Source organism: Colobus angolensis, unplaced genomic scaffold (assembly GCF_000951035.1).
Source record: "Colobus angolensis palliatus isolate OR3802 unplaced genomic scaffold, Cang.pa_1.0 Scaffold82, whole genome shotgun sequence".
NCBI classification, from domain to species: Eukaryota; Metazoa; Chordata; class Mammalia; order Primates; family Cercopithecidae; genus Colobus; species Colobus angolensis.
In genome coordinates this window covers 1,187,930-1,209,228 of record NW_012122043.1, presented here as the reverse complement: position 1 = coordinate 1,209,228, position 21,299 = coordinate 1,187,930, and the positions used below count along the sequence as shown (strand labels likewise).

General features: G+C 57.7%; 1 protein-coding gene across 1 annotated transcript in view; it reads left to right on the top strand.

The window, feature by feature from the left end:
- LOC105502944 (putative ciliary rootlet coiled-coil protein-like 3 protein) overlaps positions 1-21,299 on the top strand; it is a 77,531-nt gene that overhangs the window by 9,442 nt on the left and 46,790 nt on the right. The window contains 15 exon segments of the mRNA XM_011929641.1: positions 2,385-2,655; positions 3,360-3,511; positions 5,960-6,066; positions 7,736-7,892; positions 8,516-8,588; positions 8,591-8,619; positions 11,467-11,570; positions 12,263-12,460; positions 13,732-13,867; positions 14,108-14,314; positions 14,409-14,752; positions 15,080-15,262; positions 15,750-15,894; positions 16,335-16,481; positions 16,744-16,974. Of these exon segments, the coding sequence (XP_011785031.1) occupies positions 2,385-2,655; positions 3,360-3,511; positions 5,960-6,066; positions 7,736-7,892; positions 8,516-8,588; positions 8,591-8,619; positions 11,467-11,570; positions 12,263-12,460; positions 13,732-13,867; positions 14,108-14,314; positions 14,409-14,752; positions 15,080-15,262; positions 15,750-15,894; positions 16,335-16,481; positions 16,744-16,974 (2,484 nt within the window).

Sequence of the window (21,299 nt, the reverse complement as noted above, 5' to 3'; positions counted from 1 at the left end):
CCCCCCGCGCTCCCCGCGCCCCCCTCCGGCTCCAGCTGGGCCGCGGCCCATTGCAGGCACCCGTCCACAGATGGAACCCATTACGCCCCAGCGCCTCTCGGGACGTCCCGCTAATAAGTGACCCTCTGTAAATGTTAGGAATGAGTCAAGTTTACGCCACGCTGCTGCCTTCCCGTTAGCGGGTGGCGCCGCTGATGCCCGGGGGAGCGCAGGGCGGGAGCTGCTGAGCAGGCGGAGGGAGGGCGGGGCAGAGCCCTTCCGGGCCTGGGGGGCTGAGCGTGGCCTGACGGTCTCTGATCAAGGAGCCTGGCGTGCCTCTTGCCACCCTGCTGGGCCTCCATTCTCCGCTGTACAAAATAAGGGGTCTAGGACAGAATAGCGAAGCCCCTTCCGGCAGCTCTCCTCCTGGTTGGTGGTCTTGGCACCTGGGTCCCAGCTGGGTCCAGGAGGAGGAGCAGGGACGTCCCTCCCCCTCCCCCACTGGGCTGCTGCTCCCAAAGGGGGCCCATTTCTCCCTCCAGAAGAAGAGGCAGTGGGGGAATCTGCAGTGCAGGGAAACCTGCAGTGAAGAGGCCTCCCAAGACCTCCCAGGGGACTGAGATGCAGACTCTGGTGCATCTCCGGAGGAGGGCTGGCTGGCCCCGGACCTCCGCTCACACTGGGAGGCATTTGCTGAGTGGCTGACCTTCACAGGGCAGCAGGGTCAGAATAGGGCCTCTCCAGGCGCCATGCTGAGCCTGGGTCTGTGGTGACTCTCCAACCCTGGTGAGGGGGGCTGAGATCTTTGGGGTGCAGATGGAGGATGAGGCATGTGTCCGGGGAGCATCCGAGACAGCCGGGACAGCACACACCTGGTGCAGAAGGCCTGGCTGGGGTCAGGAGGAGGGCCGGGGTTGGGGAGCAGGGCACAGCCACCAGCCCAGGCCTGAGGTCAGAATCCGGGGACGCAAGCAGGGTCTCAGGCAGGGCCAAGAGAAGATGGGAGGCAGGAGGCGGCCAGGTGGTCACCCACAAGGACCCTGGGCAGGAGGAAGGTGCGGGAGGCACAAGGTGGGGGAGCTGCTCTGTGGACCCCAGGGAGAGGGGTCCTCCATGCTGACGTGGGAGCCAGGCAAGGAGGACTTGGGCAGACTCCGGAGTGTCATGCTGGAGAGCCCCTAGGAGTGGGCATCCCCTCCCAGCTTCCCCTGGCAAGCGTCCAGTCACCCTTTAGTAGTTAATTCACTGCCTGAAATTTAGATATCCTTAAGGCAGCAGGCCAGGGGACAGCTGTGGCCTTGTGTACTCCTGCGGGATCCTGCCTGGGCTTCTGCTGATTTGGCACAGTTGACTTCCGTGTTCACAGGGCCCTGTGTGTCCTGCCCACAGTCAGTAATCTAGTCCACCTGGCGGGAGTCCCCTGCCCTGGTGCCTCGGCCCTCGCCAAGCTGTGCCCTTGCCCAGCAAAATGCCATTAGGGCCCAAGACCCTCAAAACCAGGCTGGGATACCCAGGACACCCAGCGCTCCTGGGGCAGAAGGGCAGCCACTCAGCAAACACCTCCCGAGTGTGAGCTCAGGTCCTGGGCCTTCCTGCCCGCTTCTGGGCCTATTGGAGTCTCTTCCCTGGCAGTCGGCTTTCATGAAGGACCCACCTGGGAAGGAAGGCTGACCTCGCTGCCCTCACTGCCCCCGCCCATGCAGCCCTCTGAGGGCAGCCTGAGGGTGGGAGTCCCAGACTCTGCCCAGAATTCATGGCCGTGGGAGGAGAGGGCTCCATAGGCTCTGCTCATCCTCAGAGCCTCAAGCATGCAGCCCCAGGCCTGCCCACCCTCCCGGTGGACCGAGCCTGCGGAGGGGCAGCGGGCAGCTGAGCAGAGAAGGGTGGGTTCAGCCTCAGCCCTCTGACCCGTCCTCAGCCCCCGCCCCACGCCACACACACACGCTGGGCTCTGTGACTGCTGCATGAGATCTAGGTCCCTCCTCTGGCCCCACCGTGCAAACAAGCTGTGAGACCACCTGCTCCGGGTGGGCGAGGATGTTGGGTTTCTTGTGGAGCAGAGGCAAAGGCTCTGCTGTCAGCATCCCCTAGGGGACCGGTGACCGCTTAGCCAGCGTTCAGCCCAGCCCCCACCAAGACAGGGCAGAGCCCCAAGCGCAGTACCTGCTGACCTCGGCTGGGTGTGGTCCTCCTCTCCGGAACCTGGGGACAGGCACAGCCCCACTCCACAGGTGGAGAACCAAGGCATGCACCTGAGTGACCTGCCCAGCCTCACCCTGTCCTCTCCAGGGCACTCCGCTGCCTTGGGGTGGCCCTGTGGTGGTTCCCATTCAGTGGGATTGTGGGGGGTGCCTGGCAGCTGCTGGGGGTGGCCATCTCCAGATATCTCTGGGGGTGTCTTTCAGAGACTGGAGGACGCCATACTGAGTCCCACGGCCAGCAGGGAAGACCGGGCACTGACCGTGCGTGGGGAAGGCCGGCAGGCCTCACCCACCCCCGTGCCCGCCCGCATCCGTGAGATCGTGGCCGGCAGCCTGAGTGAGGAGCCACCCCAAGGTGACGGTGAGGGGGACAGTCCTGGGCCCGGGGCTGGCCCCACTCCCCACAGGGCCACCCTCAGGGACATCACATCAATACCCACAGGGCACTCAGCAGGGCCTGAGCAGGGCTGCCTCTGTGTGGCACCCTTGTGTCCACCCGAGTCTCTGCTTCATTGGTGTTGGTTTCTCCCTCAGCGTGGAAATGCTAGACACAGGCACTCAGGGAGCACAGGCGCCCACCCCCTGAGCTCTGCCCTTCCTGCACCCGCCCCAGGCCCCTGTGCTGCCTCCAATTGTCCACCTGGCGGCTGAGGAATCAGCTCCAGGCCACCTGTTCAGTGTGTGCCCAGGACTCCTTTGCGCGTGGGTCCCAGGGATCCCTCTCTCCCAGGATCTGTCCGGCCTCCTGCAGGCCCGGGGAACTGGCTGTGTGTGTATTTACAAAAGCACCTTATTACTCAGGGACCAGGTCCCTTCGCCCAGAAGCAGTAGGGCTCGTGGCTTCACAGACAGGGCGAGTGCCCAGCGTTCAGGCCGCCCACATACTCTGCTGCCATTGGTTTAGGGCTCGGCCTGGGCCTGGGTCTGCACTGGGGTTCCCGGTACTCTGAGGTGGTAGGATTCCAATTAACATGAGAGGAAGCGGGGCTCAGAGTGTGAAGTCTGCCTCCCTATGTCAGGGTCCCCGGCTCAGAGCTGGGCCCCCTCCCAGGACATGCGGGCAGGTCCAGCAGCTGGAGCCCGGTGGCCAGCCCAGGGTCCCACCATGGAGAGAGGGCACAAGACTGAGTGCGGGTGGACCCTGGTCTGGCCACCCAGGCTGAACCAGGTACCGTGCAGCAGGGGTACAGGAGCCGACAGCCACCATGGCCCGAGTGCAAGAGGAGAACGAGCTCCTGCAGGAGGAGCTGACTCGGCTGGGGGACCTGCTGGCCCAGGCCGGCACCGAGCGAGATGAGCTGGCCAGCAGGTGCCGTGTGGTCAGTGAGCAGGTGAGTGTATGCAGCAGATTCAGCACAGGTGGGAGGGGGCAGCCTGGCCCTTGGTGAGGGGTCACTTTGTCGGGCCTGCAGTCAGAGCTGGGACCATCGGCAATTTCTAAGACTGGGAAAGACAGAGTGTCAGCCACCGGGCATCCAAACCCTGGGCAACAGATGAGGAAACTGAGGCAACCGGTGGGATAACAGGCGAGAGGTGGGAGGCCAAGCAGCACATGCCCAGGCCGTTCCCTGATGCCCAGCATGTCCCCGAGGTCTCACAACCCAGCTTAGGCACTGACTTGTCCCTGTACCTGCCCGGGAGCCCTGTGGGGTGGCCTGGCCAGTCCTGGCCCACGGAGCCCTGTGCTCAGCCCAGCATCAGCACAAAGCGGGCACCTGCACGGCAGAGGACAGCAGGCCAGCGGGCACCGATCCCACCCCCAGACGGAGCTCACAGAGAAATGGCTCCACCCCAGCCTCCTGACCATTTCCTGACAACTGAGGCTGACTGGGACCGCTTGGACCTCAGAAGACAGGGAAGGGGCCAGAGGCAGGGCTGTATCTTTGGTCCCCTGGTGGCTGCGGTGCCTTCCAGGGTAACCTGTGAGGTGAGCCAGGGGCATATTTAGTCACAAAATGTGGAGCTGGGGAGGGCCTCCCATTGTGTAGCCAGGGAAACCGAGGCAGAAAGGTCAAGAAACCTGCGAGGCCAGAGCCTCTCTCCGATGTCGGCTGCTCCAAGGCATGTTGGCTTCTGAGGCAGGACTTGGTAAGGAGCCAGTGTGTGGAGTGGGGTGTCCAACCCACCTTGTGGGGGACTCAGGGCCCCTGCCGCACCCATGCCATCTTCAGAGCCCCCATGGTTCTGCATGGCAGGTCAGGTGACCCCACTTTCCAGATAAGGGAGTCAAGGCTCAGAGGCAGCCAGTGATCACCCAGGACACACACCGTTACTGGGGCTGAGACCTGAACCCCTGAACCAGGTCTGGCTCCTTCTTAGCCACGTGACCAGTGGCCAGTATCGGGGACCAGTGGGGTCCCCAGAGGGCCTCGCCTTCTGGAAGGGTCCTTCCCAGGACCGGCTACAGCACCAGCCCCATAGGGGTGCCCTCAGCTCTCCTGGGAGCCCACTCTCTGCTCCCCACCCAGTTCTATCACGCCCTGACCCCCCCACGGGAAACACGTTTCCATTGTTGCTAGCACCCCTGGGAGCCCCTGAGGGCAGGACCCGGGGTCTACTCCCCCGATGGGGGCCCCAGCGCATCTGTGAGCTGCCAGCTCTTCCTGGGAGCCCCCACAGCTGTGGGGAGGCCTTGGGGGAGACATCTTCCTAGCACAGGGTGGGGAGATGTTGGGAACAGGCCGCTGGGAATAGAAGCCGCAGAAATGCTGCCGACAGATTAGTAAGCCGCATGAGTCAGATCCAAACGCGCCAGCAGCCCAGTGCACGCCAGCTCCCGAGTGGCTCAGCAGGCAAAGTGTGGGTGCCAGGAGGCTGGGTCTCACTCCAAGTTACCCCCAAGTGTGGGTGCCAGGAGGCTGGGCCTCACTTCAAGTTACCCCCAAGACAGGGGGACCGGGGTCTGGGTGGCCAGAGTGCCTGACCTGGGGTGGCATCTCCATCCTGGGGTGGCACCCCCAGACCCCACCCGGCTCCTCCAGGGTCTTCCAATGCCCCCTTCTCTTCCGGCTGGTGACTGAGTAGGGGCCCCTCAGCTCTCCCATGCATTCAGCCCTGGCACAGCCACAGCTGAGGCACCAGGCCTGCTGCCTTCCCCTTCACCCTTCTACCTGGGCCATCCTTGGTCCTTGATTTCCTGGGCCTAAGTTCAGTCTTGGCGCAGTGATGGCAGAGTGGCCCTGGGCAGTGGGCCCACGTCATGGTGGGTGTGGTCCTGCACCCTGTGGGTGAGGTGCTGGACTCAGGCAGGAGGCCCAGGTGGAGGGGAACCACACTCACTCACTCTCCAGGGGCAGCCCCAGAGACAGCCCAGTGACTTTCCATCCTGCCCCTGTATGCCTGAAGCAAGCCCTGAAACCCCTCCCCCTGCCCTGACGGCTGGGCTGCCCGGGTAGCTGGGGCAGTGGGGCCTCAGTTTACCCATCTGTAAATGAAATGTGGGCATGCTCCAGTGGCCCCTAGAGCCGTGCCCCCACTGGGCCACCATACTCACACTGTCCTCAAGACCTGATGGGATCAGCACATCAGTGCAACCCAGCGTGCCCCTGCCCCTCCCCTCCTCTGCCAGCTACGGGCACTTGGCACAGGGCAGGAGGCTGCCAGTCAGGTTCATTGTGTGAAAGGGCCTGGGCCTCACCAGACCCAACCCCAGCCCCTGCTGTGGGGCCCCAGGGAGCCCTCTCTTCCCCACCAAGGTCGGCTTTGTGCCCAAGATACCCCAGCCCCTGCCCGGCGGGTTCAGGAGCAGCCAGACCAGGTAGGCTATTGCTCTTCCCCAGCTGCAGGCCCGGTTGGAGACCACCGAGGCTCAGCTGCGGAGGTCAGAGCTGGAGCACAGCGTGGATCTGGAGGAGGCCCTTGGCCGTCTGGAGGTTGCGGAGGAGAGGTGAGGCCAGGTGGGGGGCAGTCAGGGCTCCAGGAAGCACAGCCTTCCCCCCGAGAGGCAGTGGGCCCCTCTGTACCTTGAGGGCTACCGACAGCTCTTCCCAAAGCAGCTGTGAGGACAGTTTCCCTGTGGGAGTCAGCCCAGGCCTCCGCAGCAGGGCAGGGGGCTGGAGAAGGCATGGCTGGGCACAGGGACTTGAGTGGCTGGGCAGTGTGGGGGCCTGCAGGGCGCTCCCTCTTGCCGTGGGGAGAGTCCAGGCCAAGTGGAAACAGGGAAGCGCTCAGCCTCCCGGGCTCAGCACGGGCCTCTCACGTGACCAGGCACCGCCGTCCTGGCCTCCGAGAGCGGCTCAGCAGCAATCCTATTATAGTAGCAGCATCACGACCGTACCCATCGCTACCAGACCCCTCCCTGGCTCCACACCCCAGAAGCGAGGCCTGCTCACCGTGGGGGATGGGGCTGGTGCCAGCCTTCCACCTGGCAGCCTCTCCACGCTCTGCCATCCTCCCTGCCACGGGTCAGCCTGCATCGTGAATAACGGGGAGGGGTCGGCTGAGAGGGAGAGCCCTCCAACCCCCGCCGTCAGTGAGCGCTGACATTGGGACCCTGGCAACAGACCCAGGCCACGAGCCACACCTGAGTCCCGGGTGTGGATCACCCACTCTCACACCCTGAGATGGTGCTGACGAGGTCATGCCTGGCTTTATTGAGGGGGCCTCTGCCCGGCCCCACCCTGCCCGCACTAACCCAGCCCCCACACTAACCCAACCCCACCCACACTAACGGAGCCCCCACATTAACCCGGCCCCCCACACTAACCCAGCCCCCCACACACCCAAACCCACCCACACTAATGGAGCCCCCACATTAACCCGGCCCCCCACACTAACCCAGCCCCCCACACTAACCCAGCCCCCATGCTAACAGCCCCCCACAGTAACAAAGGCCCACCAGTCTCCCAGACCTGGGCAGGTTAAGTTGTTTGTAGAATATTGCCACATTTGGTTCATCCTCCAGGAATCTGGAAAAGGAATCAAAGGGCTGAGAAACTTTTGAAAACTGGTTTTGAGGGGGAAGAAAAATAATCCAAGAGGAGGCTTAGGCTGATGGGCAGAGAGGAGCAGTGAGTGAACCACGGCGGCCTGGCGGGGGTGCCAGCTCCCAAGGTCCACCCACCTGGCAGACTTGCACCCCTACTGCTGCAAGTGTGGACCTACTCATGGCAGGGAAGACCCCAGGGTGCAGCAGAGGCCGTCCCCCACCCCGGGCATGTCCAACTCCCTCTCCCGGTCACCCAGCCCCACGAAGGGCACCTCCCTCCCATCCCCTGGCACCTTGTCTTAGGCATTCAGGGGTGGGTGAAGTTTGTAGAGGCAGAGCCAGGAGAGCTCGGGGCAGGGACTTGGGGGAGGACAGAGGGCAGATGTCGCAGGAAGGCGGGAGGGCACTGGGCTGGCACCTGGGAGAGCCACCATGATGCTGGCACTCGGTCTAGGGGTCCCTTGTGGGGCCCATGGCATGCAGGGCAGAGCAGGGGCTGTGCACCTGAGCTAGGGTAAGTTGGGCCAGAGGGTTTGGGGTTCCATTCAAGCCCCTTGACTTGGGGACTCTGAGCACCTCTTAGGAGGGGCTGCCTACCCCGGCCACTCCCTGGGGGTTCTCTGTCCAGGAGCACTGGCCTCTGCCAGGTGAACGCGCTCCTGCGGGAGCAGCTGGAGCACATGAAGAAGGCCAACGACGCGCTGGCCCGGGAGCTGGCTGGGATGACGGGCAGCGTGCAGCGCCTGCAGGGCGAGCTGGAGCTGAGGCACTGGGCCCAGAGACAGGTGCTCCCCCAACCCTTGCCCACCCCGCGGCCGCCTGTCTGGGTGCCTATGCCTGGGTAGCAGGCAGTGACCTGGTGAGGGTGCGCTGGCTCAGCAGCTGTCCCTCTTGGGGACAAGGCCACAGTTTCTTGCCACACCATGTCCCCAACCTGGCTTGGCCACAGCAGTCTGTGGAGTGAGGGACTCCTCGGTCCACCCCCACTGCCCCCCACCCAGAGAAGGAGGGCAGGGCTCTGAGAATGGGGCACTGGGGCCGCATTCCGGCTCCGGTGTGGACCACCCTGTTTGGAGAGGCAGGTTGTCTCCATAGGCGGAACTTCTGGCCAGACTTCAGGAGGGGGAACCCTGGAAGGAGCCTGGGGCTGCACCACTGCTCATGGCGCCTGGCCGTGGCCCCCCAGGTCCCCCTGCAGCCTTACCCACTCCAACTTCTGAAACCCTAAGGCGTGCAGGGGGTCAGGGCACAGGGTTCCAGGCACCAGCCCCTGTGGGAGGGAGACGTCCAGGTGTTCATCGCGCTCAGATCTCTCCATGGTCGTGGGACCCCCTGAAGCTGCTGTAGCCTTGGGTAACGTGGCTCTCCAGTCAGGCAGTCCCTGAGGGCCTGAAGGTGTTCCCAACAGCCCTCCAGCAAAGGGGGCCTGGACGCCCAGCCCCTGCACACTACAGGCACCATGGGCAAGGATTTCCCCAGGAAGAGGGGCCCCCGGAAGATGTGCTGTGCCAGGTGGAGGCAGGAGCCGGAGGGGCAGCCGCAGTTCTGGCCTCAGGCTGCCTCTACAGACGTCCCTCAGACAAGCCTGTCCCAGAAGGGCCGCCACTCACCCCCATGGGGGCCAGGTCCCAGCCCCGAGCCCCCCCGCAGCTGCTTCTCCTAAAAGGCGGATGTCAGACAAACCAGCCGAGGTTTACACCCTGAGAGGGAATGTTGGCCTCTGCAGAGCGTCAGCGGGACCGTGCTATCAGCAAGGAGTCATCGCCTGTGCTAGGCCTGCTGGCTCAAGGCATTTGAGCAGATCTCCTGTTTCCCCCACTGCCTGATCCCCGTCCTCGTCCTCAGACCGCGGGGCAGGTCATCTGATGAACACAGGAGCTAATTCCGCTGTGTGAGAACAAACGCCGGAAGGAGAGGGTCCCTGAGTTCAGTTTGGCATTCGATCACCCAGGTCTTTATTTTCCCTTTGTCCTTGGGAACTGTTCTCACTGGTTGACAGCTGCTTTCTCTCGGCACGTTAAAGATCTGCTTTCTCCTTCTCCTTCCGCTGCTGCCGTTGAGAAGTCAGCTTCCAGGCTGCCTGGATTCTGACTGGCTCCTTATCAAGGTAACGTGTCTTCTCACCTGGCTGCTCTTAAGACCCCTGCTCTGACTTGGTGGTTGTGCCGTGTCCCTGTGTTGTGTCTGCGTGTAGATTTATTTGTTTATCCCACTTTAGGGTTCGTGGAGCCTCTGCGTCACTTGTTATTTTTGGAAAGTCAATACTCTTCAAACATTGCCGGTGCTCACCACCCACCTCCCCTCCTCTGAGCTCCGGCTAGACGTGTGTTAGCCATTCTTACGCTGCCTCCCAGGCACCGTTCATGGTTTTGTTCTTTTTATTACCTTGGACTATATTCTACATAATTTCTTCAAATTTCCATTTCTGTCTATCAGTTTTCTCTTCTGATGTCTAATCTCTGTTAAATTTGCCTACTTAGCTTAAATTGCAAATATGGTATTTTTCATCACTAAGAGTTCTATTTGATTCTTTCCCATATATTAAATAGCTTAGTCTTAACTCACATTTTCTTTTTTTCCTTTTTGAGACAGAGTCTCGCTCTGTCACCCAGGCTGGAGTGCAGTGGCAAGATCTCAGCTCACTGCAATCTCTGCCTCCCGGGTTCAAACGATTCTCCCGCCTCAGCCTCCAGAGTAGTTGGGATTACAGGTGTATGCCACCGCACCTAGATAATTTTTGTGTTTTCAGTAGAGATGAGGTTTCACCGTGTTGACCAGGCTGGTCTCAAACTCCTGACCTCAGGTGATCCGCCCGCCTCAGCCTCCCAAAATGCCGGGATTACAGGTGACAGCCACCTCGCCTGGCTTCTTAACTCACATTTTCAAGCCTCTTATTTATTTATTGGAACATGTTAAAAATAGTCTTTTTGTAGCCTGTGTCTGACTATCTAATATCTGAAATTCTTTAAGGTCTGGTTCTGTTGTTTCTGCTGGTTTCTGATCATAGTCGTTTGTTTCCTTGTGCCTTTGGTGATTTTTTATTTTTTAACTAAAGAGGGGTGTCCCATCCAGCAGGTGTATGGCCAGGTATGGGTTCAGCGAGTTGTGCCCTCGGAGGGTATACAGACAGGTGGAATGGGCACAGAGGGGCATGGCCTCCAGCGGGTATATGACCAGGTGGAATGGGCTCAGCTGGGGGGAACCTCAGGTGTGGGATCAGGGGAGGGGTTCAGGCAAGCTTCATGGAGATGAGATGATGATCTAATACTTGAAGTTCTTCAAGGTCTCGTTCTATTGTTTCCACTGGTTTCTGGTCATAGTCCTCTGTGCGAGTTCTGGAGAATGGGCAGGATGTGAGTGCTCTACCTGAAGGCAATCTGGAGGAGCAGGGGTGGGGCTGTCACAGGCAGGGAGAGGTGGTAGGAACACAGTAGCCCCCTGAGTTCCAGAGGTCGGCGAGCAGGAGAAGGTGAGTGCAGGGCCTAGAAGGTGGTGTGGAGACTCTGAGACTCCTGGCTTTCATCTTAGCTCCCTGCAAGGCTGGAACCACTGAACACACACAGTTCCCCTATTCCTGCCCCCAACACAGAGTCCTCCCACTCTGCCCCGTTACAGCCTAATCACTGGCCTTGTCTCAGCAGTGACTTCCCACCCTCCTCCCTGCTGAACTGGGGACCCAGTGCTAGAGGCTTCTAACTTCAGTGGCTTCCCCACCCTCCTCTCTGCTGAACCCCAGTGCTAGAGGCTTCTAACTTCAGTGGCTTCCCCACCCTCCTCCCTGCTGAACCGTGGCCCCAGGCCTGAGGCTTCTAATTTGCTTCTGTGTCCCTGGCACCTTTGAAGTGCCAGACCAACACCTGGACATCTTCAGGAGCCTCCAGAGTAAGGAGAAAGACTGTACTGGAGAAAGGAAGCTCATCCTCCTCCCTCAGAGTGGGAGGGTAGGAGCCACGTGCTGCAGAATTGTCTGCCCCATGCCCCAGCAGGGGACCGGGCCTGGTTCTGGAGTGTGCTGAGCCTGAGCAGTTCCTGAGAGTAGCTGGGGAGCTGAGACTGAGTCAGCACCTTCTCTCTTCAGGGGCCGACGAACCCCACCCTTCCACCTCCGTGCACGCAGGCTGGCCTGGAAGGGCTGAATGTGGTCATATCCCCAGGTCATCTCCTGGAGAGAGGCACACTATAACCCCAGGGTGGGGTTGGGGGAGCCCACAGCTCCTGTACCTGTGAGATATGGGGGCTTGGGATGCTGGGTCCACTTCCAGCCCCCATGGAGAGGGACATGGCACCTGGAAAAGAGTGGGCTTCAGGGAGGGTGAAGGCGCCCCAGCCTGGAGTAGACGGGAGGCCTCTTGCTTCCAGACCCGACCAGGGGGCCTGGGGAAGCCCCGAGACCTCCTCCTCCTGTGGAGACAGGCCGTGGTGCTGGGGACAGACCTGGCGGAGCTGCGTGCAGCCACTGAGAGGTGAGTGCCGGCTGCCCCACCTGGGACCAGGCACCAGGCTGCAGGGAGCTGAGGCCCCCTCGGGGAGAGGGGAAGTGGTGCCTGGGGCGGGTCCTTCCATGGGTGCAATAGCCCTGGCCTGCCGGCTCCTCAACCAGCCCTGGCTGGGCCTCAGGCTGGGCAGTGGGAGCAGCGATGAGGGCGGCCGAGGAGGGCAGTTGGGGAGAGGGACAAACAGGCCAGGGAGGTAGGTGGGGGACACTGAGGAGAGATGAGAGGAGGGAGGCCAGGGAGGTAGGTGGGGGACACTGAGGAGAGATGAGAGGAGGGTGGACAGGACGTTGTGGGGTGGGGGACACCTACGCAGATGGAGCTTCTGTGGTCTGTCCAGCCTTGCTGGGTGCCACACTGGAGGTCAGTCCTGATACCACCCCGCTAACCCTTAAGTAGGTAGCAGCTCCTTGCACAGGAAGAGTCAGGAGCTCGGAAGGCCGATGACTCAGTGAAGGCGGCTGCAGTCTGGCCCCGCCCCTGCTCACTCCTCCCCAGCTGCCTTCCTGGCATTTGGTGACACATGGAAACCATCAGTGCCATGCAGCCGGGGCTTCTCCTGAGGATGGCCAGGGAGGGGTCCTCTGCGGGACGGATGGGACCAGGCCTTCCCTCTGCAGATAGGTCCTGAGTCAGCCACAGGTGCTGCCCTTGTCTCCCAGGGGCCTCGCCGACCTGCAGGCAGACACGGCCAAGACAGCCCGCCGCCTGCACACGGCCTGCCTGAACCTCAACTCCAACCTGCGACTGTCGGCCAGCAGCACGGCCAGCACCCTGGGGCAGCAGCTTCGGGACAAGGTTGGGGAGATGCTGCAGCTGCAGGTCCGCTGGGACGCAGAGAAAGTGGCGCTCCAGGCCAGGTGGGCGCCCAGGGTCAGCAGGCTGGCACAGGGAGGGCCCAGGGGGGTGGGGCGCATCCAGCCTGCCCAGCAGCTGTGGATCCCAGATGTGGTCACACCGTACCAGGGGAGGTGGGGCCCTGGCGTCACTAGTGGTGCACACTCTCCAGAATCACCATCCCAGTGGCTGCAGGGCACTCCCCTAATGCCCAGGAGGCAGGCACTGGGGTCCCCTAATGCCCGGGAGGCAGGCACCGGGGTCCCCTACAGTGAGGGTTTCAGGAAGCACAGCAGGGAACTCACTGGGTTTGTGTCCTGAGGCTCAGCACCCAGAACTGGAGTTTTCAGGACTTAAAGCAGGGCACATTATTCCAGGGGAAGAGCTCACCTTAGGTAAATTGTTTAAAAACTGAGGCAGGAAGAGGGACCAGGCCTCCTCCCGCCTCACGTGAAGGACACCCACGCCCTCTCGGGTCTGTGAGCCTCGCCGTGATTCTCTCTGGGGTCTGTGAGCCTCGCTGCGATTCTCTCTGGGGTCTGTGAGCCTCGCCGTGACTGTGGAAGGTTTCAGACCCACCGCCCACGTCGGGGGCTCCGAGGTCTCTGAGGGCAGCTTCAGCAGAAAGTGGGGCGGTGGCTCCCCAGTGGAGGTCTAACCTGCTGGCCGTGGGGCCGACGCCTCACAACCGGGGGTCCGGGGCCCACTTGGCCACAAACACCCTGCCAGGCTGACAGGCAGAAGCCCTCCCTACCCTCAGGGGGTCTAGCTGAGTCAAACACACCACAACCTAGCCCTAAACGAGCAGGACAGGACATGGGGACCCAAGGGCTGCAGGGGCAGCACACCAGGGCCTGAGCCACAGGAAGGGGGACCTGGGGTCTTTAGTAAGAAGGTGGGTCCTGGGAAGGAAGGAACAGTAAAATCACTTATTGTTAGACTGATGGTGACAGGTGCTCCAGGCGGAAGGACTGGCCAGACAAGGCCTGCAGTGGGCACTCCCTCTGTGGTGCCATAATGACAGGGCAAAGCCTCGGGCAGTCACTGCATCTGAGACTGGAGAGCTGGTCAGGGTGTGGGCCTTGACTTCTGAGACCGTGGGAGCCACTGAAGGCTCTGTGGCTGGAGAGACACGTGCTCAGACCAGGGACGGAGGCCACTCAGACAGAGGCATTACCCAGCCCCGGCAGGGGGGCCACTGCACAGAGGAGTCTGGGCAGCGCCAGGGCATGCTTGGGTGCCCATCCTCTGGGACCTGCCCTTCACCCTCCCCTCCATCCCCAACTCCTCCCAGACTCTCAGAGCAAACGCTGCTGGTGGAGAAGCTCACAGAGCAGAATGAGCAGAAGGCGAGGACCATCGCTGCCCTCAGAACCGACCTGCAGAACCTGGTTGGTGGGTGGGATGGGAGTGGCTGTGTGGTGGGGTCTGTCTGCCACAGGAAGCCTGGTGCAGTGGTGGCCCGGGGGGGCGGCGGATGGCCTGCAGGGCAAGATGGGGTCCCTGCAGTGCACTTTGAGGCGCATCAGGAAGGTGCGGCCCTCGCCTGTCCTCCCAGTGGCAAAGATGGAGGTGGCCCACAGGGACCCTCAGGACTGTCTGCATGGTCCCCATCAAATCATGGCCCTGTGCTCTGGGCCCCTCTATCCCTTCCTCTCTGCACCTCGAAGGTGGCCCAGGAGGACGCCCAGTGCCTGGAGCTGTCATGGAGCAGCATCACTGAACTGGGGGAGCCACGGCGCCCACTGAGGAGCCCCCAACGTGCCACATCCCCCCATCAAGGGGCGTCCCCACCACATACCCACTCCACAGCCACCCTGGACCCTGTACTGCAGGCCGTGCGGGCAGCCATCGAGAGGCGGCGGCGGCGGGAACAGGTGGGCAGCCGCAGCCCGCAGGACCCCCTATCTCCCTGAGGGCAGAAACATGAGCCCCTCAGGCTGAAGGGTAGTTATGGGGCCTGCCCCTGAGCCCCATGGCCCCAGGGAAGGGCTCCAGTGTGTGTGTGGGGGGGTCCTTTTGGGGAGTCTCAAGCCCTGGTGTGCCTCAGTGGGCAAAGCTTGCCTAGGTCAGAGGGACCCACACTGCACCCCACCCGAGCAGGAGCTGTGCCTGCAGCTGGAGTCCTCCCGGGCACTGGCAGCCGGGCTCCGGGAGCAGCTGTCCGAGTGCCGGCAGGAGCTGTGGGCTGCACAGAAGCTCCAGCAGGAGCGGGCTCGGGAGCAGGCACGGGAACGAGAGGCCCTTCGGGACCAGCTGGAGGCCCAGAGGCTCGAGGTGCAGCAGTGCCGGGCGTCCTGCAAGCTCCTGGGGAGGTAACGGGGTGAAGGGGTTGCACGGCCTTGCACAGGGAGTGTGGGATCCTGAGGGCCCAGGGCTGCTGTCAGGACAAGCACTTCTAGAGCTGGAGGGGATGCCAGCCGGGGAGGGGTCCTTTCCTTCCAGCAGAGTCCTGTGAGCACAAGTTGAGCGTGGGCCGGGATGGGCCACACCCGCCAGTGAGACCCTGTGTGCTTCTCCGGCTCCCTCTGCCCATGCAGTCTCACAGGCTGGCATCCACCCAGCCCCAACTGCCCACCAAGGCATATGGTGCACCTTGAATGTGTCCAGGGCCGCCCCGACTCTGCCCCTTCCAACCCCAGGGAGAAGGCTGCTCTGGAGATGGCGGTGGAGGAGCTGAGAGGGAAGGCAGACGCTGCAGATGCGGAGAAGCAGGGGCTGGAGGCAGAGGCCACGGAGCTACAGAGAAGCCTCCTGCTGCAGGCAGAGCGGAGGGAGGAGCTGGCTCTGCAGAGGGAGCGGAGCTGCAGGGCACTGGAGACCAGGTGCGCGGCGGTGGCTGGGTGGACAGGGCCCCTCCTACAGGAGAGACCCCACTCTGCCACCATCAGCCACTTGGCCTTGGGCCACGGGTCTGCTTCTTTACCTGTCTCATCTCAGGGTGTGGTGGCGGCCCTAACAGGCAGGGGCGGGGGCTCTCCAGGCTCCTCGCCAGGCTGCACCATCCTCCAGACCAATCCTCACTCCCTCTGGCCCAGTGCCCCACTTGGGTGCACATCCACCACCCTGTGGATCCAGCAGATGTGGGGCCCCACCCCTCCTGTCCCCCTGGAGGCACCTGTGCCTCCCCTGACCCAGAAACGAAGCCCGGAAGCAAAGGGCTCCCTGCCTTCCTGGTCCTCCAGGGACTCCATGCTTCTCCTGGGCCTCCCTGGGCTTGGAGGGAGTTGCAGGCAGTTGCCTGCCTGAAATCCCATGGGGCAGCCACTGCTAACCCTGAGGGACCTCCCGCCCTCTGGTCTGGGGCCTCAGTCAAGGCCGCCTGCAGCAGCTGGAGGAGAAGGTCTCTGGGCTCAGAGAGGAGCTGGCATCAGCCCGGGAGGCACTGAGCACAGCACAGCTGCAGCGGGATGTCGTGGAGAGCGAGAGGGAGGGCTTGCGCAGCGCCCTGGCGCGGGTACGCCTCTGCTCTCCCCAACCCCACCCCCGCTCCCATCTCCCCCACCCACCCCAGCCTCACTGACCTGGCCTCCCACTCCCTCTCTCCTGCCTGCCGGGACCCCCAGCCCATCACCAGAGCTCCCAAAGTCACCAAAGACCTCTCCCGTCCCCAACCAGTAGGCACCAGCCTGGCCCAGCTGCTCTCAACCCTGCTGGCCACGTCTGCTTCTTCGTGGCTTCTCCCTGGCCCACCAGCCACCTCCTCTGGCTGGAGCCTCAGTGTCTGGAGCCACCATTGGTCCTGTAGACCTCCCCACTGTGGCGACCTTCCCACCGTGTCTGCCCAGGAGCTCTGGCTTGCACACCTCCGCAGCTCCGGGCTCACTCCTTTCCCACCGCAACAGCCCTGCCCTGGAAGCTAAAGGTCCCTCTCTGGCATCCCCCTCCCTGCCCCAGGCCGAGTGCAGCAATGCGGACCTGGAGCTTCTTGTGAGGCGGCTGAAGTCAGAGGGAGTGGAGCAAAGGGACTCCCTGGCTGCAATGGCCGCCTTGATGGAGGCGCTGGCTCAGGACAAAAGTGACCTGAACCACCTGACCCTCCAGGTGAGACAAGGGCCAGTGGGGCGGGCCTCGCCGGAACCTGTTTCCCAGGTGGCTGTGGGTCTCCCAGCCCTGGGCCTTCCTTCCATTCTCCCAGATCACTTCCTCTCCTGGTCCAAGGTTTTGGGGACGAGGGAGCCTGACTGGCTCTGGCCAGGTCTGAGGGAGGGAAGACGGTGCCCCTGGGGCAGGCCTCGGGGGTGGCTGGCCTACAGGCACTGAGGGTGCGGGGAGTGGATGCAGAGCCCCTGACACCTGGTGGCAGCTGGAGCAGGAGCAGGACCAGCTGCGGGAGCAGCAGAAGACTCTGGAGCAGGAGCAGGTCCGGGCCAGGGAGCAGCTGGCACAGGCGGAACAGCAGCTGGTGCTGGAGCGGGCAGAGCGCAGGGGCCTGCAGCAGGCCTCTGGACGCCTGGAGCAGCAGCAGGAGCAGCTAGAGGGGCAGGCAGCCCTGCTGGGGCGAGAGAAGGCCCAGCTCCAGGAGCAGGTGGGCCAGGTGAGGACGTCTGCAGGGCAGGCTGCTGCCGTCTGGGATACGGCTGGGTCGCAGATCCTGCCTAAGGTACTTCTGGGAGTCAGGCAGGCTCAGGATACCCAAACCAGCTCTTTCTGTCTGGGTAATGGATCAAGCCCAGTGCTGGGCTCCCCGTGGGGGTAGGGCTCCCCGTGGGGTTGGGGGCAGGGCGAGGGTATGCAGAGAAGAAGATTTCCATCAGGCCTGGCCTCTATATCCATCCCGCCACTTGGCAGGGGAGCCCGGGCCTGAGGCCAGTGACTTCTGCACGCTGGGCCCTTAGAGAGCTTTGATCTTTCCTCCTCTGTCTTGTTTCTCCCTGGTCCACATCCACACAGCTAAACTCTGCGATTGCGTATGCACTGGTGCCTTCGTGCATTCATTCCTAATTTCCCCATCTTTTGCTGAGGAAGCTCAACTCACTGGAGAAAAGAACAGTCTTGGTTTTTTCCAGTCCTGCCTCGTTCATCCACGCAGAAACCCGCCCATACTGGGTTTCAAGCGCCCGTGGCGCAGATTCCGCAGTCCCTGTTACATTCAGGACAGTTCAATCCTCCTTCCGTTTTCAGATTCTGTCTTGTCCTTTCTTGGGGTCATCTTTTTCCTCTTTTTCTATTGACATTTAATAAGTCAGTGTACAGTGTCAAAGAGTTTTGAGCATTGTACAAACCTGGGTAGCCGCCACCAGGATCAAGACATAGAACGTTTTTGTCAGCCCAGCAGGTTCCCCCACGTGCCCTCAGCCATTGCCCAAAGCCCCTGGCTCCCACCCAGGCGGCCTCTGCTCTGATGTGCAGCACCACTGACTGGATGCACCTGTTTTAGAATTCCTTATGAATGGAGCCATGCAGTACAGATGCTTTTGTGTCCAGCTTCTCTCTCTCAACATCATGTCTTTGAGAGCCATACATGTTGTTCAGTGTATCCCTAAGCGCTTTGTTTTTAACTGCATAGTTATATTCCTTGGGATGAGTAAACCACATTTGCTTACTCATCCACTTGTTGCTGGACATTGGGATTGTCCACACAAGTCACACAAGACTTGCTGAATCAGAAACTCTGTGGGAAGGGCCCAGAAATCTGGATTTTAATGAGCCCTCCTTGGGACTCTGCTGCACACTAAAGTGTGAGAACCACAAGTGTATGGTATGATGTAAGAACTAAGGTCCATTATTTTTCATACTAATACCCAGTTTTTCCAGCACCACTTTTTAAAACTCTCTCCTTTTGTCCTTGATTAAATTTGGCAACTTGTTGAAAATAAATTGATCATATATGTGTGATTTGTTGATCTGTGCAAGTCAGTCTATTCCTTCTTTCACCAAAACCACACAGTCTTGATCATGACAGCTTTTTAGTAAGTCTTGAAACTGAGTAGTGTACACACATCCACCTTGTTATTTTTCAAGATTGTTTTGGCTGTTCTAAATCCTTTGCATACTCATACATGTTAGAATCATCTTGTCAATTTCTTCTTCCCTCCCTGCAAAATAGCCTGCTAGGACTTTGATTAAAATTGTTTAGAATTTATAGATCAACTTGAGGAAATGGACATCTTAAATATATTGAATATTATATCCATGAATATGGTATATCTCTCCTTGTCTTTATTACTCTCAGCCATGTTTGTCGTTTTCCATGTAGAGGTTTCTTGCACATCTTTGATTAGGTTAATTCTAGATTTTTATATCATGAATTATATTACTGTTTTAATGTCGTTTTCTTGTTGTTCATTATTATAGAAATAGAATTTCATGTGAAATACAATTTCGTATGTTTATTTTGAGTCATATGACCTTGACAAATTCACTTATAAGACTAAGTACAGAGCAAAGTTAAATGTAAGTGGTGAGAGTGGCCATACTTCCACCAATGCAATCGTGGGGAAATAATTTGATGTTTCACCATTTAATATGACGTTATCTGTAGGCTTTTCACAGATGCCCTTTATCAGAGTAAGGAAGTTCCCTTTCATTCCTAGTATGCTGATATTTTTTAAAATTTATAAATGGGTATTGGATTCTGCTGAATGCTTTTTCTGGAGCTATTGAGATGATCACGTCATTGTTCTCCTTGTGTTGTTAACGCAGTGAGTTATACTGGTTAATTTTTTAGATGTTAAACTTGCATACTAAGTAAGCCCTACTTTGTCATGAGTTAGTATCCATTTTATTCAACTTACAATATTTTGTTAAAGATTTTTGCATCTCTATTTGTGAGTAGTATTTCTGTAATTTTCTTTCCTTGGAATCATCAGATTTGGAATCAGGGTTGTGCTGGCCTCCTAAAATACACTGGAAAGTAGTCTCTCTTCCTCTATTTCCTGAAAGTGTTTGTGTAAAATTGGTATTACTTATTTCTTAAATGTTTGGGAGAATTCACTAATGAAATAATGTGAGCTTGGAGTTTTCTTTGTGAGAAAGCATTTGATAATGAATTCAGTTTCTTTAACAGATATATAATCTATTCCAATTTCTTATTTGCTTTTATGGCTGTTTCTTCATCTGTGTCCTAATAATTTTGCATGTTGTGTTTTTATTGTCAGTCAATTCAAACTATTTTCTCTTTTCTCATGTGATTTATTCTTTGCCCCATGGATTATTTGGACGTATATGGCCTAAATTCCAAATAGGATTTTCTAAATGCCTAATTGTTACGAATTTCTGATATAATTCCATCATGATCAGAGGACATACTCCATATTATTTGAATGGATTTAAATGTCCCAGTCTATCATCTATCTTGAACATGTCAAAAGAATGTGTATTATGCTATTGCTGAGTGCATTGTTCTACAAATGTAAATTAAATCAAGTTGCTTAGTAGTGCTGTTTAAATCTTCTAAGCCCTTACTAGGGTTTTTTGTGTGTTGATTTATTTCTTTGATTGGTTGTTTTTGTCTACTTGCTGCATCAGTTAGTGACAGAAGGGCATTAAAATCTCTTTCTGTGATAATGGAATTGTCTGTTTCGTTCCCTAGATCTCCCCTTAGTTTCTTCCCATAGTCAATTTTTGCTTCATGTGTTTTAAATTTCTATTATTAGGTGTATATATATTTAGTATTTTATGTCTTTATGAGGAATTGGCTTTTTATCATGGTAAAACATCCCCTCTTATCTCTAGCAATGCTCTTTTTTGATATCTACTTTTTTAATATTGATATAGCCACTTCCATTTTCTTATGCTTAGTGTTTCCATGGCATATCCTTTTCATATATTTACCTTCAACTTACCTGTGTCTGCTTATTTAAAGTGTGTGTCACCATGATCAAGTGGGTTTCACACCAGGGATGCAAGGATGGTTTAACATATGTAAGTCAATAAATATGATACACCACATAAACAAAATTAAAAACAAAAATCACATGATCATCTCAATAGATGCAGAAAAAGCATTTGACAAAATCCAACATCCCTTTATGATTAAAACCCTCAGCAAAGTTGGCATTGAAGGGACATACCTTAAGGTAATAAAAACCATCTATGACAAACCCATAGCCAACATTATAGTGAGTGGGGAAAACTTGAAAGCATTCCCCATGAGAACTGGAACAAGACAAGGATACCCCCTCTCACCACTTCTATTCAACACAGTACTGGAATTCTTAGCCGGAGCAATCACACAAGAGAAAGAAATAAAAGGTGTCCAAATCAGTAAAGAGGAAGTCAAACTCTCACTGTTTTCTGATAATATAATCGTATACCTAAAAAACCCTAAAGACTCCTCCCAAAAGGTCCTAAGCTGGTAAATGAATTCAGCAAAGTTTCAGGATACAAAATTAGTGTACACAAATCAGTAGCTCTGCTGTACACCAACAGCGACTAAGCTGAGAATCAAATCAAGAATTTAACCCCTTTCACAATAGCTGCAAAAAAAAAAAAAAAAAAAAAACTTAGGAATGTGCCTAACCAAGGATGTGAAAGATTTCTTTAAGGAAAACTACAAAACACTGCTGAAAGAAATCATAGATGACACAAACAAATGGAAACACATCCTATGCTCATGGATGGGTAGAATCAATATTGTGGAAGTGACCATACTGCCAAAATCAATCCACAAATTCAATGCAATTCCCATCAACATATCATCATCATTCTTCACAGAGCTAGAAAAAAATCCTAAATTTCATATAGAACCAAAAAAAGAGCCCACAGAGCCAAAGCAAGAATAAGCAAAAAGCAAATCTGAAGGTATCACATTACCCAACTTCAAACTATACTATAAGGTAACAGTTACCAAAATGGCATGGTACTGGTATAAAAATAGGCACATAGATCAATGAAACAGAATAGAGAACCCAGAAATAA